General features: G+C 43.2%; 1 protein-coding gene across 1 annotated transcript in view; it reads right to left on the reverse strand.

The window, feature by feature from the left end:
- Positions 1-7,093: 7,093 nt before the first annotated feature.
- The window catches only part of LOC138468421 (zinc finger protein 271-like), a 343,521-nt gene continuing 333,934 nt past the window's right edge, over positions 7,094-16,680 (reverse strand). Inside the window, exon 3 of the mRNA XM_069608976.1 lies at positions 7,094-13,739. Within this exon, the coding sequence (XP_069465077.1) occupies positions 12,124-13,739 (1,616 nt within the window). The 3' untranslated portion in view covers positions 7,094-12,123. The remainder of the gene's footprint in view (positions 13,740-16,680) is intronic.

Raw genomic sequence — 16,680 nt, forward strand, 5'->3', positions numbered from 1 at the left:
TCTTCATTCGGCTTCAGGGAACTCCGTAGAATTCGGAGGGATACTTCTGAAGAGTGGTCCATTGTAGTGGTGTTTACCGAGTGAAAGGGCTGCGTCTCAGATGTTACAGTCAGTTTTCGCAACTCTGTTGTCTGCATTGTCTGCAGCAGACTGCAGATGACTGCTCTCCCTCTGCTCTCGCTCCGCTCACCACTCCGCGGAAAATGAAGGGTTTAAGGTGCTTCTCAAGGCGTAGACAGCATAGAAAGACTGCAGATGACTGCTCTCCCTCTGCTCTCGCTCCCCTCACCTCTGCGCGGAAAATGAGGGGTTTAAGGTGCTTCTCAAGGCGTAGACAGCGTAGAAAGACTGCAGACAACTGCTCTCCCTCTGCTCTTGCTCTGCAATATTTATCATTCGGATGAAACCTTATAGACCCAGTATCAGAGACACAGGCATAAGAACCAATTGAGATTGTGCACTCTTATTGAGACAGCCAATATGATAGGACTGATAGAGCAGAGATTGCGCACTCTTATTGAGAGAGCTAATACAATAGAAAGGTTAAACATGATAATTTCAATAGGGACTATATGGCCATCCACTGAAATATAGTAGAACAATAATTATCCATCAATTCTTTAGATCTCTAAATTGAAACATCTGGCATAGTTGGCCAAGAAACATGTAAATACACACACATAGCAGTGGAGACAGAGTCATTCTGCTCATATTCCATTAGTTAAATTTTACCACCATCCTCATAGTAAGAGGTGACAGCTCAATTATGGGAGAGAGCATTTTACCATAACTATCAATATGAGAGGACTTACTCCTATCTTCGATTAAAAAAGAATAATATTGAGTTCCATTATCATTCAATGGACACAACTGAATTTATAGTCTAATGACGTATTTTGACAATACCAGAACTAAAGCAAGATAAGCCATTTAGGAATCTCCCAATTATCATCTATGATCTGAGACTATCTGCTGATGACTGGTTACCCAGAACATGATTATCCTTGCAACAAATATATTGTACACTTCGTGCTCCTACATGTAAAGGTAGGTGTAACAAAATAGTACAATACTGAATCTGAACCAGAACCCATCATCCAGATATGTGTGTCTAGTTATACTCTCATTGTCTAATGGCAATAAACATAAGGAGAACTCATTTAGGATTCAACAACCAAGGAAATGAATTGGTTCATACACTTATTTCAATCTGATAAATGCAACATTTTAAGATTTTTTAGATCACACAGATTATGCGACAAAATTCCTTCCATGTATCTAATTTATATAGATAAAGACCGTTCTTATTCCCGAGGAAACAACACATCACAATGTTTACATCTGTGACGTCATTGACGTAATACGTCATGACATCAGCAGTGCGTGATGATGCCCCTTTTTAAAGCGGCCATTTTGACAATCACAACACTCGCGAGATTGCAACCGCAACTGCGCTGAAAATGCTGCCTTAAGTCACAGGTAATTCATGATTTGAAAAATAGGGATTTGTTTTTTTTATATACTTACCACAAGAGTAACAGAAGATTCATATAAATTTGTTTTTAACAGATCCTATAGGAAGAACATATCTTTAAACACGGGACTGGGACTCAGAAATAATACCTCATTTCATCTTCTCCTGTATTCGTTCTTCTCTTGAAAAGATACAGGTCATTTTTAGATTGACAAGAATAACAATGTCAATCAAGTTAGATTTCTTTCCCCTATAGAAAAAGTCAATTATTTATTCTAACAGATCCGCAGCATGGAACATGCTGTTAGATGATTAAAAAGGAGAGTAATACATCCCCTGACAATGCAGATTAATCAGGATAAAGAGCATGTGAGTAAGTAAAATGCCTCTAGATCACTATGAAATAGATAATAACATCTTAGTTCAACACACAAGATTCTTATTTTAATGAATCCATCTAGGCACATCTGACTAAGGTGCAAAACAACAGAAATAGAAACGTGGGTAATCAACAAAGGAAAGAGATCCTGACCACATGAATATAGCCTACTAATAAAACAGGTCAGCATTCGAATGAAATTGATTAAGTGCGGTTATCACACATTTATACAATGGATGCATCCAATTAACAGAATGTTTTTATCATCAAATATGCTATTGTATACTGTACATAGAGAAAACCAGTATAGCAAAAAATGAAGGATATTTATTCCTGCACACAATGCAGATTCATAAACAGGAGTTCTTTTGGAAATAATGTTTGAATTTTGAATTAAGCATTAATTCGATATTCATGACAAAATTATTAAAAATGATAAAACATGATAATTTTGAACAAACAAATACTTATCGAATTAAATTTATATTTATTGTAGATACTGTTTTTTTGAAAATTAACGGCCTGTGAAGATGAGATTGATGGTTTCGAAACACGTTGGGCAATAAAAAAACTATATTTGAAGAAGACATGTTTGAAATTGTTTGTTTCCAAAAATGAAATATGAATACTGTGAAATTGTTTGTAAACATTGATGAATGAATCTATTCAACAGCTACCTTATTATAAGGTTAGCTTTTTCATAAAAAAGTTAAAATGTATATATAACCCATACAAACAAGAGTGTAAGGTATATTAGGAATATGTACTCCAAATGGGACGTATACAGGAAATCCTCATAGATGACTGTGGCTCAGCAAGATCCTAGTTCCAATGACGGGATCCTAAAAATGGAAACCAAAGGCACTAGTAAGTATGCCCAATTTTGCAAATAGAACATAATCCCCTCACTTGTATCCCACTGAAGGATCCTCACCTTAATTATGTGAAGCTTGTTGCTATCCCTGGATTCAATACACCATTAGTGCTCGCATCCCTATGGTCCACTAAGTTATTTACAATCGCAGAGCGCGATTTCATCACAGCGCCGGGTAACGCAATGATGTCATCGTGCCAGGAAATGCGGCACCGTAATAACCATATCCCCCATGGTACCGGGTTCAGAAAGTATCCCCTGTGTGGCTAGCATTAGCAATTAATGCCAACTAGTGGGCCCTGAGGATATAATGATATATCAAGTGCCTACACCAATACAACCCTTCATGTCCAGTGGGAACAGTAGTGGCGGGATGTAAAATGTCCCTCATGGGCCGTGTGGTCTTTATAAGCAATAGGAGTGTCAGGCAAATTGGATTCATAGGGCCTGTTCTCTATTGAAATATATAAAAAATGCCTATACATGAGTTTCTAGATACCTGTTTCACCACAGTTCTTTGCTTTAAAAGGCCAGGCTAAACTTACTCATTATGTTTCTTAATACTATTTCTTATAAGTATAGTCATGCTCCACACATAAATTATACTCCATATCGCATACATGTCATATTCAAATATTAAATCATCTCTTAGAGCTGGCATCGTAGCCGAAGGTACCATATTTACTATATTTTACTTTAAACCATTAACCAGAATGATACCGATACACCAAAGTTGTGCCCTAGGTGACATTATGCCATTCAATGCTTTCATTTAGGCCTCTGATGTGACTCTTTGTCAGAAATATACGTTTTTGCTCGAATTTAAGCAGTTTCTTGATAGTAAGGTCTTTTGCATTACCCTTGAGTCTCTTAAGAATGAGTCACTCAAAATCTGTGCGGCTATGGCCTTTTTCTACAAAATGTTTAACCAATGGCGCCAAATCTATTTTGTTCTTCACACAACTTCTGTGTTCGATCATTCTGGTTTTACATTTATGGTTAGTTTTTGTAATGTAGATGAGTGCACATGGACAAGTGATCATATACACCACATTTTCCGTATTGCAATTGGTATGTTCTTTAAGTAGCCAGTCTCTAGAGAGGCCCAAATGTAAAGATAATGTTTTTCTAGTCTGCATGCACATTACAAAATTACCAGATAGATGGTGTCCTGACACCTGTGCTATACCCCATAGTGTCCCCTGTTGGGATTCTGTTTTTTAATCAGTTCAATGTCATTTCTCATCACCACATTTTGAATGTTGTTACTTTTCTTGAAAGCCATCAAAGGTGACTTTGTGGTTCTAGTCATTACCTTTTTCCAATTCTTTTTGATTATCCCTTTGGTGTTTGTGAGTACTTTCAGTATCTGTCATATAAAATCAAAGGGGTCTCCTCCTTGGTCTCTGAAGTCCTTACATTATGTTCCAATAGAGCCTCTCTGTTGTTATTAAATGCTCTCTTGGCTGTATTTCTGACCAATTTTTGACCAATTTTTGCAGATAACCCTGAGGAACCAATTTGTCTATCAGGGTACTGGCACCTAATTCGTATTATTCCCTCGTACTGCTATTTCTTTTCAAGAGTAAAAACTGGCCAAATGGTAAATTATCTCACGCATGATGACTACCATAGTGCAGTAACGCATTCTCGTCGGTACGTTTGGTATACAGTCTCACTAATAAGTGTCCTTGATCCTAATATATGGTTATATCTAGATAGTTGACTTCCTTGTTACTCAATACTGCTGTACATTTCAGATATCTGGCCATTAAGCCAGGAAACACAATCATTGGCATCCATCACATTTCCAGTCCATAGCAAGAATATATCATGTATATATTGTAGCCACTTGGTTAGTTTGTCCTTAAAGGGGTTGAGATCTGAATATGCCACCATTTGCTCAAATGTGTCCACATATAGAGTAGCCAAAAATTGGAGCCATTGCCAATACCATGGCTGTGCTTTCTACTTCCATGAAGAATTGGACCATACATTTAAAAATATTTTTTGTAAGGGCCAATTCTGTACACCACAGTATAAATGAGTTACTGACTGGGTGTCATTGCCACGTTTTAATAGGATTTCTTCCACTACTTCCAGAGTTGCACGCTGGGGAATATTAGTAGAAAGGGCCTGTATATCTAAACAGATCAAAAGATTCTTGGCTGGATCAAATTCCAATCCTTCTATTTTGTTAATGGCATTCTTTCTATCCTGACCAAAACTTTTAATTTTGGAGATAAACGGTCTGAGATAATAGTCCTCGAATTTGGAAAGAGGCTCCATTAGAGAATTAATCCCTGAAACAATAGATCTCCCCAGAGGATTTTCTAGGTTTTTGTGTATTTTAGGCAAAGTATAGAAGATAGGTGTCCTCGCATTTTCCTTAACTAGATACTCCCCTTCCTCTTTGCTAATGAGCCGCATTTCTACTGCTTTCTCCACCTTGGCTTTAATAATCTCTGACAGCCTATTACTCTGATCTTGTCTGATTTTAGGATAACTGTTTTCATCGGACAGTAATCTCAAGCATTCTCCTACGTAGTCTTCTCTATTCATGATTACTATAGCACCCTCTTTGTCAGCCTGTCGAATGATCATTTTCTTATTATTGCCCACATTTCTAAGGGTGGTTAGTTTGTTTTTGTTCAAATTGGAGTGGTTGGAAACCCCCTTAGATTCCAGTAATGCAATTTCCTCCAATACCTTGCTTTCAAATACCAATGATTATGCAGAATGGTTATGTATGGGGGCACAGAATGTAGATGAATTATGCAAACCACTCCAATTGTTTGATTCGCCAAATGTCTGGTCCTTAAAATATTCCCTGAGATGTAGTTTGGACATGAAACCCTGGAATTCTACTCTAAATTCAAAGGGGTTATAATATTTAGTTATCACAGAATGTAGCCCTTTGTTAAGAGTCCGTTCTTCAATCTCATATTATTTTACTTTAGACAGGTTCACTACCAGGCCCTGTAGCTGCGGGTCTGCATTTGATCGGATTCCCATCTTCGATGGTTGTCACCTCGGCCCTGAAAAGGTTGTTGTTGTCCATTAGCAGATGCAGAATTTCCTCTGGATCCCCTGCCGTGTTTCGTACGTCCATTATCATTGCTGTTCCCACTCTGTTCCAGGAGAAGGCCAGTTCTGTCTGGATTCTGCTATAAGGGAAGCTGTTGTTCCCTTCAGACCCAGCTTGATTGGGCGTCTCTAGTAGCCTGAGGAGGTAGGCCAAGAATACCCGGAGAAGATGTGGATGTAGGGTAGTCCAATATTGTTGACTTTAGGGAACTATTCCCCCTCTCTTCCAGAACCAGAGCCAGCCCTCCTTTGCCAGATCAAAAGGTTCAAGTAATATGGGCCGCCCCCAGACATGTTTTCATGAAGGTGGCTCACTGGAAATCTTGGGATGGCACACCAAAACAAACAAATGGGCAGGCACCGGTGGTGGGGGGGCACATTTTTAAGGGTGGCCGTGGCCCGCCTTGGCCAATACTTGGCGGCACCTCTGTTTGAAAGGTATACACTCTTCAGCTATAGCTATTCCTATCTTAGCAGGAGGACCAGCAACCAAGTGATGGCACATTGATGCCTGACTCTCCAATGTATTTGTCCAGGTAACCTCTTCACACCTCTTCACACCTCTTCTTTTTTGGGCATTCGGAACCACACCAACCTCCACCTTACGACTGTCTCAAGCTTACAGAGAAGTATAGAGGAATCCTCAGCCTGTAGTGTACTTATTGAATTATTAGTTTGATGCAGGGCCTCCTTAAATATAATGACTATCAATAATGTTAATTGTGAGACACAGACACCCCAACCTTCCATGCACTTAATATATTTTATCGGTACCACTTCGTGGACTTCGGGCACCTCAACAGTTCCTCAACGGCATATTATTCTCATTGCAGTTTCTGTGATGAGCTCCTGCAATGATTGTGGCATTATCACTCTGGAGATCAATATTCTTATCTGCTCAATCGTGGCAAGTGTCTGTTGTCGTCCTCATTTCCCAATCATAGAATACTTACTCCCAGAACAGGAAGCTGCGTGTGACGGGACGCTTAGATGGGCACCGGACAATGGTGTAAATGTGTCTCCGATGTGGCAAGTAAATTCTATCCGGCAATCTGATGTGGTTCCATTGAAAAGTCAGGCAGGTCAGGGAATTCGGGAAGGAGCTCACACTGTATTGCGCCTCTGCAGGGTAACACCCCACCAATGGTGCTACACCAGCAGGCATTTCATTTGCTTCTGTGAAAAATCCTGGGGCTTTTCCCTATCAACCCCCTTGGTATCCTCTTCTGGGGTGGCTGTAGAAGGGTCATTGCTGTTGAGTTCTGTAAGGAAGGCATGGTATCAAACAGTAAGACAGACACAAGTGACCACAGTTCAAGGGTGTTTATTGAACGTCAATTGGGGTTGGAAAATGTCTATCTAATCCTAAATCTAAAGATGGGAGCAAGCAACGACCATCAAATAATAATAAATCAGTTCTAGTTGAGTATGTCAAAATAAAAGGGCCTATACTAACAATTCTATTGCCAATCCTTACCTCTATATACAAACTGGTGTGGGAAAGAATGTTATACACAATTTGAGAAGTACTTAAGTCTTAGATATCTCAAAACAGGACAAAACACCACAAGGTGTTGAAGGGTTTCCAATGAGACATGACAACATATTTTACACATTATTTTAGTTTTTTTGATTATTAAACAAGGTCCTAATAGCTTCAGGAAAGAAAAAAGATTGACGCAGATCCTCATAAATTACTTCCTCCAAAAAGATTGGGGGAATTTAAGTAGATACTGCAGAGGTTGACCAAATTTCTTTTCTTGTAGATTATAATAAATATATAATTAGCATTTAGGTATTTACGCTTTGGTGTCATTTAATCTGTGTTCAAGAAATGATATGTCAGGATAGTTGAGCCATTAGCGTCCCTTCCCCACGTTTTCAGCACAAGACAAGGCCGCACATTCGAGCTTAGCCCACACTCTGGCTTTTCCAGCACGAGGATGCAGTTCAAAATCTCAGTATCAGGACCTTCTGTGCCAAAGTCTCTTTGTCATTCAAAGTCTCTTATTTCAGAGGGCCTAATACGACAAACCAACATTTAAAGTTCCTTTCTCCTCAGGATTGTCATATGCACAACTTCTCTGGTGATTCATTGTACACCCCTGTTCCGCCTACACCGGGCTCAGACCAAATTATAACATTTTCCAAACGTTCTTTATTATATCAAATTCGAAGACTTTCGACTGTGTGCAGGATTGTGCTTGATCCGTCGCAGGACCACTTCGATTCACAATTCTTCGTTCTCCTCTTAATGCAACCCTTTAACTTTCATTTTTGCCACTTCTCAGCTGGATATCTTAGAGACCTTCGATTGAGCACAAGTGGTGCTGGATCACTCTGTCAAAGGCATCATATCTTCCTTTTCAAAGTTCAAACATTCACGAGCAGTTCGACTTTACGTGCGTCTTTTATCACACGTGTTTTAATAATATTCATGCCAACGGTCGCCATACAATGTTGCTGCTTGCAACCTTGGCTTCAACACAGACAGCTCTTGTATCGGTCTCGCCAACTCACCAGCTGTTTTGATTCCACTGACGCTGCTTTGTTCTTGGAGCCAATGACTGTACCACGGCGGCTGCTGCTTCTCCCGACCTCGATTACTGACGGGAGAGGGCCCCGGCGTATCTCTGACACACAATACAGGATTCTTTAGCTTGGTTTCCTGGTCTTATGCTTTCTAATCTCGAGGGCTCTTGAAAGTAACAGCTTCTTGTCAGAAAGGTCATGGGAACTTCTCAGCTTGCGATTCCCTCCTGTTTTGATGTCTTTCTTCTCTCGTTCAGCTGCCATCCCGAAACTGCTGTTTCCTGATGTGTTTGGCCTCGCTCAGAGTGTGCTCTCGTGCTATGCCTTTTATCCGCGTGGGAAAGCTTAATGGAAGTCAGGTGTGAGTGTCGGTCAGTAATTGCCTATTGTATTTGGACACATCAGGTATACAGCTCGGGTGTTAGTCTGTTTTCTCCTAGAGCGGGCTATCCTACACCTCCCTACCAGACATACCCTCGACCGTCATGTACCAATCTGAATCCTATACCTTTACCCCTCCCCAATGCCAACAGGTACCAACACAAAAGGGAGGTGTAGGAGAACCAGGAAAAGCAGAACACATATATCAACCCATGTTTTACAGCACCATCATTGTTCCCCTTTTCCTAACTACATTTCTTATAATTTTTCCACAAACACTGAGAAACACTACAACTCCCATAATTCCTCCCCACTGCTTTTTCCTAAAATCACTGAGACGAAGAAGAGGCAAGTCGGAGCCATGAAGATTGCCCATAGGAAACAATGTATCATGGATTCATATGGGCAACCTCCATTTTGTCCCATTAACAAGGTCAGGCAGAGTCAGGCAGGTCTGCAAAACCACTCAGAACTGACTCCTGTTAATTCTTCCAGCCAGTATAAAAGGTGGAGCACACAGGCACACTTTGAGTGAGCTGGGGATGCTGGAGGAAGCACAGAGGCCAGGAGGAAGGAAGTGCAGCTAGAGGAACCCTGGCAGGCCTGGAGGAAGAAGGACTGCCACAAAACTGAGCCTGTGAGTACAGGGAAGGCTTCTGTATGGTGAGGGAGCTCTTTCTCTAGGGAGCCACACCAGGGGTCGCTGGGGTTACCTGGCAGTGCCCAAGCCAGAGCTCCTCCCCTGAGTCCGATACTATAGTCCAGGCCTTTGAGGGCAGGTTGTGAGACCATGACCTCAGGAAGAATCCTATTTTAAAACATGCAGCTCCCAAAACTACCAGAATGATGTTTTAGGGGAGCTGGCGAAGTGGGAGCGAAATGAGAAAATTGCATTAATGGACCTGAAGCCCAGAGACATTTATTTTATGGTTGAATAGTTGAGCAATGCGGTGCATGAGAAGGAGCAGTCCCTCCAGGGCTATGGTGAACCAGGCGAAGGAGAGCGACCACCCGAGTGGTTAATCCAAAGGGGCAGGGAGCCAGAGAACACCCCATGGCGAAAGATCGTTATTTCCGAAAGGCTGTGAGGATTGCGCACGACAGCCCAGCTGGAAGGGAGAAAGAGTCTTCAGAGTGTTACAAGGTTACCAGCCACCCTCGCAGATGAACGGCATAGTCGGGGAGGCGCAGAAGCGGCAGTGGTAACAATCTTAACTCCTTCATCAAAGGCGCGAAAGACGGAAAGGATCTTAACATGACCAGTTAGTTGAGGGAAGCAAAGAAAGCCAGGTCCGGGTTTGCAACATTATCGTAGGGATCAAGGTTACGCGAGCACCGATAAACTGCGAGAGAAAGTGAATCCATTGTTAATAACTGTGAATATGAAATACAAAGTAGCAGAGTGGTCCGGCGAAGTGAGATTGCCCAATTCAAAGGGGGTCATTCCGACCCTGGCGGTAAGGCGTTAACGGCGCCGGTAAGGGAGCCGGAGACATCAACCCCTTACTGCCCCCATTACGAGTTCTGCTCGCAGGACCCGCTAAGGACGCCTGGTAAAACCAGGCGTCCTTAGCGGGTCCCGCGAGATGCCCAGGGTGCAAACAATGGCCCGTTATTAACGGGTTAGTTGTTAGCACCCTCCCCATTCCATTGAGCCCTATGGGGGCTCGAATGGGAATGGGGATGTACTGGGTCTGGGTTCCTTGAATGAGGAATTACCGGGCCCTCCAAGGTCAGAACGGCCCGGTAATTCCTCATTCAAGGAACCCGGACCCGGTATGGGGGTTGCCGTGCCGCTAATAGCGGCATGGTTACCTCCATACTCGGAATGACCCCCAAAGTCTCTGTAAATGTTTTAAAGCTGTAGATGCAGTGGGAAGTGAGAGATGATGAGGGTTAAGTGAAAAGCTCACAAACTGTTGAACTTTGTTTAGTTGAATCTGCCCAGAGAACGAAAGGAGGGTCTGAGCCCAACTGAGGGAGACCCGTGTGAAAGGTAAGAGAAGGGTCCGAGCCCGACCGAGGGAGACCCGTTTGTGAAAGTAAAAGGAGGGTCTCAGCCCGACTGATGGACCCCCCCACGTTTGAAAAGCAAGTACATTTTCCAAGAGAAATTGGAACTGAAGGAATATAGGTGAAGTGGAAGTAAAGAAAGAAAGGAGGGTTGAAGTGGTCATGTGGAGGTGAGAGCAAAAATCCTCCCAGTTTCGAAAGTCTTCCACAGCAAAATCAGAATACGAAAGGTGGTTTGAGCCCAAATGAGCAGAACCTATAGTGTGGAAGGTGAAGAAAGCTTGGGGAAGGGAACCCCACCGAGGTGAAAGCCTGATTGAGGGGAACGTATATTGTACTGTGACCAAATACTATACTTCGAAACTGTTTTGTTGAAACTGTGAAGAAGCTTGAAGGATGACCTGGACTAGGGGGCCAGAGGAAGCCGAGAGGTAAAGACTGTGAAAATATGACTCAGACTTGAATGGCCAAGAAGATTCTGGAGGGCTGAGCCAGCCACCTAACTGTGTCGCAAGCCAAAGTGTGTTCATCCGTCCAGTGTTCCACCTAACCCTATGCTATACAACGTGGGGACGAGAATTAATACTGATTAATATTCCCTATATCAAATTAGAGTGTGTTATAGTGAGGGCAGGTATTAGGTTTTTGTTAGTATAGGCCTTTATTGTTTGACTAAGACTGACTAGGACTGTTTCTTTATTATTTGATGGTCGAGATTACTCCCATCTTAGTTATAGGGCCAGACAGGAGTTTGTCCAACCCCCTTGAATTTAATAATAAAGGTTTTGAAACGTGCAACTCTTGTGTCAGTGTCTACCTGTGATACCATGCCTCCCTTACACTTCGCTCTCATCAATGGCACAGCAATCCACAATAACCACATTACTATGTTCAATCCTCTTAACTGATTTACAAGCAGTTGTGGGCCCCTTTTTATCTTCACCATAAACCTTTTCCTTCCCGTTCCTTTTTTTGTTTCCATCAACTTGTCCTCACACTTGTCTGTCCTCCCTGCCATTAGAGGAGCTTCTCTTTTTCTCTGAGCCGCCAATAAAACTTGTCGCTCAACCTTGAGGAAAGGACCCTACAACGCTATGTGTCATGCTGCAACACAACCTGTGACCACTTCCGATGCTGTAGTTTATTTGCATGGTTCACCTTGGTTTTCAAGTCTCGATTGTTGAGGCGATTGCATTTCTTTTATTCAAATTCATTTGTGGTTTTCTGTGGACTGCATTTACCCATTATCTCGCATATTTTAAGCTGTGTTGTTATGGAACAGACAATCATCTAATCATTTATCTTTGCTAATCAAAGACAAAAGAAATCCACAACATCGGCACACTTGAGAACCATAGGAGGGCTACCATCTTCAAAGATCTCTTAAAGACTGGGTGGTTCTCCATTCTTTGTAATAGAATGGATTCTCTGATGCTTTCTCAGACCTGTGGTATAACTGAAGCTTTTCTTGCACTCTGTGCACTTGTAGGGCTTCTCTCCAGTGTGGACCCTATAATGACCTCTCAGAGTTGAGGACTGACTGAAACATTCCTTGCACTCTGTGCATTTGTAGGGCTTTTCCCCAGTATGCGTCCTCTGATGGGTTACCAGGTTTGAGGACTGACTGAAGCTTCTCTTGCACTCTTTGCACTTGTAGGGGTTCTCCCCAGTATGGATCCTATGATGGCATTGCAGAGCTGAGAATTGCTTATAGCTTTTCTTGCACTCTGTGCACGTGTAAGGCTTCTCCCCGGTGTGAATCCTCTGATGGATTTTCAGAGTTGAGGATTGACTGAAGCTTTTTTCGCACTCTGTGCATTTATAGGACTTCTCCCCAGTATGAATCCTCTGATGCTTTCGTAGAGCTGAGGAGTCACTGAAGCTTTGTTTGCACTCTGTGCATTTAAAGGGCTTCTCCCCCGTATGAATCCTCTGATGGGATATTAGGTGAGAGGCTTGATGGAAGCTTTTTTCGCACTCTGTGCACTTATAGGACTTCTCCCCAGTATGAATCCTCTGATGCCTTGTAAGACCTGAGGAGTTACTGAAGCTTTGTTGGCACTCTGTGCACTTATAGGGCTTCTCCCCAGTATGAAGCCTCTGATGGGATGTAAGGTGTGAGGATTGATGGAAGCTTTTATTGCACTCTGTGCAAGTGTAGGGCATCTCTCCAGTATGGATCCTATGATGGGTTCTCAGTGTTGCAGCGTTGCAGAAGCTATTCTTGCACTCTGTGCACTTGTAGGGCCTCTCTCCAGTGTGATTCATTTGATGGCTTCTCAGAGCTGAGGAGTCACTGAAGCTCTTCTTGCACTCTGTGCACTTATAGGGCTTCTCTCCAGTGTGACTCCTCTGGTGGGATATTAGGTGTGAGGACATTTGAAAGCGTTTGCTGCACTCTGAACACTTATAGGGCTTCTCCCCAGTATGGCTCCACTGATGCGCTACTAGGTGTGAGGCTTGATAGAAGCTCTTGTTGCACTCTGTGCACGTGTATTGCTTCTTTCCAGTGTGGAACCTCTGATCGCTTCTCAGAGTTAAGGAGTCAGTGAAGCATTTCTTACACTCTGTGCAGGTGTAGGGCTTATCCCCAGGATGGATCTTCTGATGCCTTATCAGCGCTGAGGATTTAAGGAAGCTTTTCAAGCATTTTGTGCAGTTGTGTGGCTTAACCAAAGGATGGATGCTCTGATGCTTGCACAGAGTTGAAGACTTTCTGAAGCTTTTCTCGCACCTTTTACACTTATAGGGTCGTTCACCCATGTGGGATCTGTTGTGTAGGATTAGATCAGACCTTTTAGTGAAGCACATCCCACAAATACTGCAGGGAAATGCTTTCTCCTTTGTCTGGAACTCTATAGATGTGTCGGGCGTTTGACTCTCCATTGAGGCGTTCTCTCCAGCTTGTGCATCTTCTGCGGGATTTCTCATCGTCCTCTGTATATCACATCGTCTCATCTTTATTCGCAAACTCTTGGTTTCAGTCATGTCTCTGTTCTCTGTTGAAAAAGCCAAAGGTTTTTATATTATTTGTCATTTTACAGACTGTAGGATTCTGAGCCTAGTGTAGAGTGTGGCACATATCTGAGCCTAGTACAGAGCGTGGCACATATCTGAGCCTAATACAGAGCGTGGCACATATCTGAGCCTAGTGTAGAGTGTGGCACATATCTGAGCCTAGTACAGAGTGTGGCACATATCTGAGCCTACTGTAGAGTGCGGCACATATCTGAGCCTAGTACAGAGTGTGGCACATATCTGAGCCTAGTGTCGAGTGTAGCACATTTACAGAATGGGTGATACAATGCAAGGTAATTTCCTCTCTGTCCATCGTACAAATGTGAACTTTGACTTGAAATGTATGACTGTGCATTGAGGATTTTCTTAAGGCCTCATTATGAGTCTGGCAGTGTGGCCAGAAGCGGTGGTTGTGCAGTGGTAACAGAGTTACCACTGTATTACTGCACCACCAAACTAAGAGTTTGGAGGTAAGGCTGAGGAAAAACCTCTAGCAAAATGCTGGAGGTAATTCTGCCATTTTACCGCCAAAACACGGCATTAGAAGTGCTTATTATAACACCAATCAGCCTTTTGTCACAGATGGCCTCAATAACACACCACATCTCAAAGACAGTGCAAGGGTGTTTATTGAAGGGTTTGAGAAGGGGCCCATGAAGGGCTAACCCTGCCTCTTTCATCTCCACCCGGGGGTTCCCTCTGTAGCCAGGCATCCCTCTACCCCAGGATGGTGAGTAGAGATCCGTAACCACGTTTGTCTAATCACAGCATGCCTGGTCATGATGGCCTAAGGGCAAACACTCTTTCTATCTTTTTCCCCTTGGAACAATCTAGATAAATCCTAACCTAAATCCTGCACTACGATTAGTACAATATGTCCTTTCCAACCACTCAGGTCTCACTTAGTCCTTTCTGGCATGGCCAGTCTTTCAAATTGTACTTTCTGACCTATACACACAAATCCCAATTAACATATAATTTATACTCTCATTGACCCATTAAATTTACACAACTTCATTATATTCATGCGCACTTGCCCAACATGTTTCGTTTCTTCCATCAACTAATTCACAGGAAATTCTTCAGGGGAAAACTGATAACATAAATATTCATATCTGATCTATTTACAAAATGTAATGCTGCTATATTTCATTGTTTCTCCAGCATGGGGTCTGGCATGGATTTACATGCTCATGAATATTCCCTGTCATCAAGCTGGGATTCCTTGCTAAAAGAAAAAACTGTTTCACTTTAACTTTAAAACTGTATTTCTCCTCTAAACCAATCACTGTCCTCTGGGTCATAAATCCCCCATCCAAGGACAGTCCTCTCCCATGGTGGCCATCTTCAAATGTTTACCACACGCTTCAGTGTTGGGAGCCTTCTTGTTGCTCTCTGAGCTATTTTCAAATTTCAAGTGTTTTTTCAACAAATCTTGATAGATTTTGCCCAATTTTTTTGTCTTATCATTCGATCTAAGGTTGGTTACCAGCAGCGGAGACCCACTGTCAGTAAAGAACATACTGCATAGTGGATCTTTCATCGAGTTTCGAGAAAACCCAGGCTTGAGCCTATTGCGTGCCTTTCCACCATGTCCAAAGAAAAGAGTGCCTCTTTAAACTCTGTGCCAAGTGTGGATTAAGGAATGTGTATGTCGAAGATCGACACCATAAATGCCTGTATTGACTGCATCTAGACCATGATGAAGAGGGATGAGAGGTCTGCTGGGGATTTTTGAAAAAGACAAAGAAAGACTGCTACAGCAGACTGGTGTCTCGGACCGCGCCATTACAATGGCTGTAGACATCGCAGGCACAGATTTTGGGCAAATGGGCAAAGGAATGTCTCTTTCGGGAGCAGGATGGCTCAAAGCAATCAACTTCAGACTGGACGTTCAGTCCAAGGTATTGGATATGCCATTTGATGGTGAGAACCTCTTTGGCAAGACCGTCAACGAGTCTCTGCAGGTGATCAAAATGGACACAGAGACGACATGTTCCCTGGGTACCCTGCAGCAATGTCGGTTGGTGTCCTTTTGTTCCTTGAGAAGAAAATCTGGCAGGTCCTCGAAGTGATGTAACACCCCTTATCGTCACCCTTCCCACTCCACGTCACAAGAGGCTACAGAGGACCGCATCGGCGCTGCCCGCAGGGTAGGGCCCCGAAACATGCCTGAACGGCCGTGGACTCGGGGCCCCCACTTGTGCACCCCAGTGGGAGGCCAGCTGGTAAGGTTTGTCAGTGCATGGAAGACCATCACCACTGACAGATAGGTGCTGGACACTCTCGGCCAGGGGCACACCTCGGAGTTCCAACACAGATGCCCTCTAATTCCCCCTGTGGCTCGACAAGAACAGCACATCGCTCAGCTGCTGCAGGAGGTCCACGCCATGTTAAAAAAGGGGCAATAGATGCCTGTCCCTGAGCATCTGCGGGCCTCAGGGGGGTACTCCAGATACTTTATCTAAAAGAAGACAGGATGGTGAAGGCAGATCCTGGATCGAAGACGCCTCAACAAGTACTTGAAGTCCCATAAATTCTGGCTAGTCACGTTGCAGCACATGCTGAGCCAGCTGGAACAAGGCGACTTCCTGGCATCGCTAGATCTGGAGGATGCCTACTTCCACATCCCCATCCACAGGAAACACCGCAAATTCCTACGGTTCATGGTACAGGGACAACACTATCACTTCAAGGCGCTCTCCTTCGACCTTTACAAAGCGCATATTCATCTCAAGGGCATCCATGTCACCCTTACCTGGATGATTGGCTCGTCCGATCCCGCTCCCACAAGTTGGCGAGAAAACACATGACGAGGTCAGTGCATCTGCTGAAGGATGTGGGATTTTCCATAAATTATCTGAAGGTCTGCTTAGAGCCATTGCAGAATGCTCTGTTTGTAGGTACCCGTCTCAACACAGA

The sequence above is a fragment of the Ambystoma mexicanum genome, chromosome 4q, assembly GCF_040938575.1.
Source record: "Ambystoma mexicanum isolate Mex_15411 chromosome 4q, UKY_AmexF1_1, whole genome shotgun sequence".
In the NCBI taxonomy this organism is placed as follows: Eukaryota; Metazoa; Chordata; class Amphibia; order Caudata; family Ambystomatidae; genus Ambystoma; species Ambystoma mexicanum.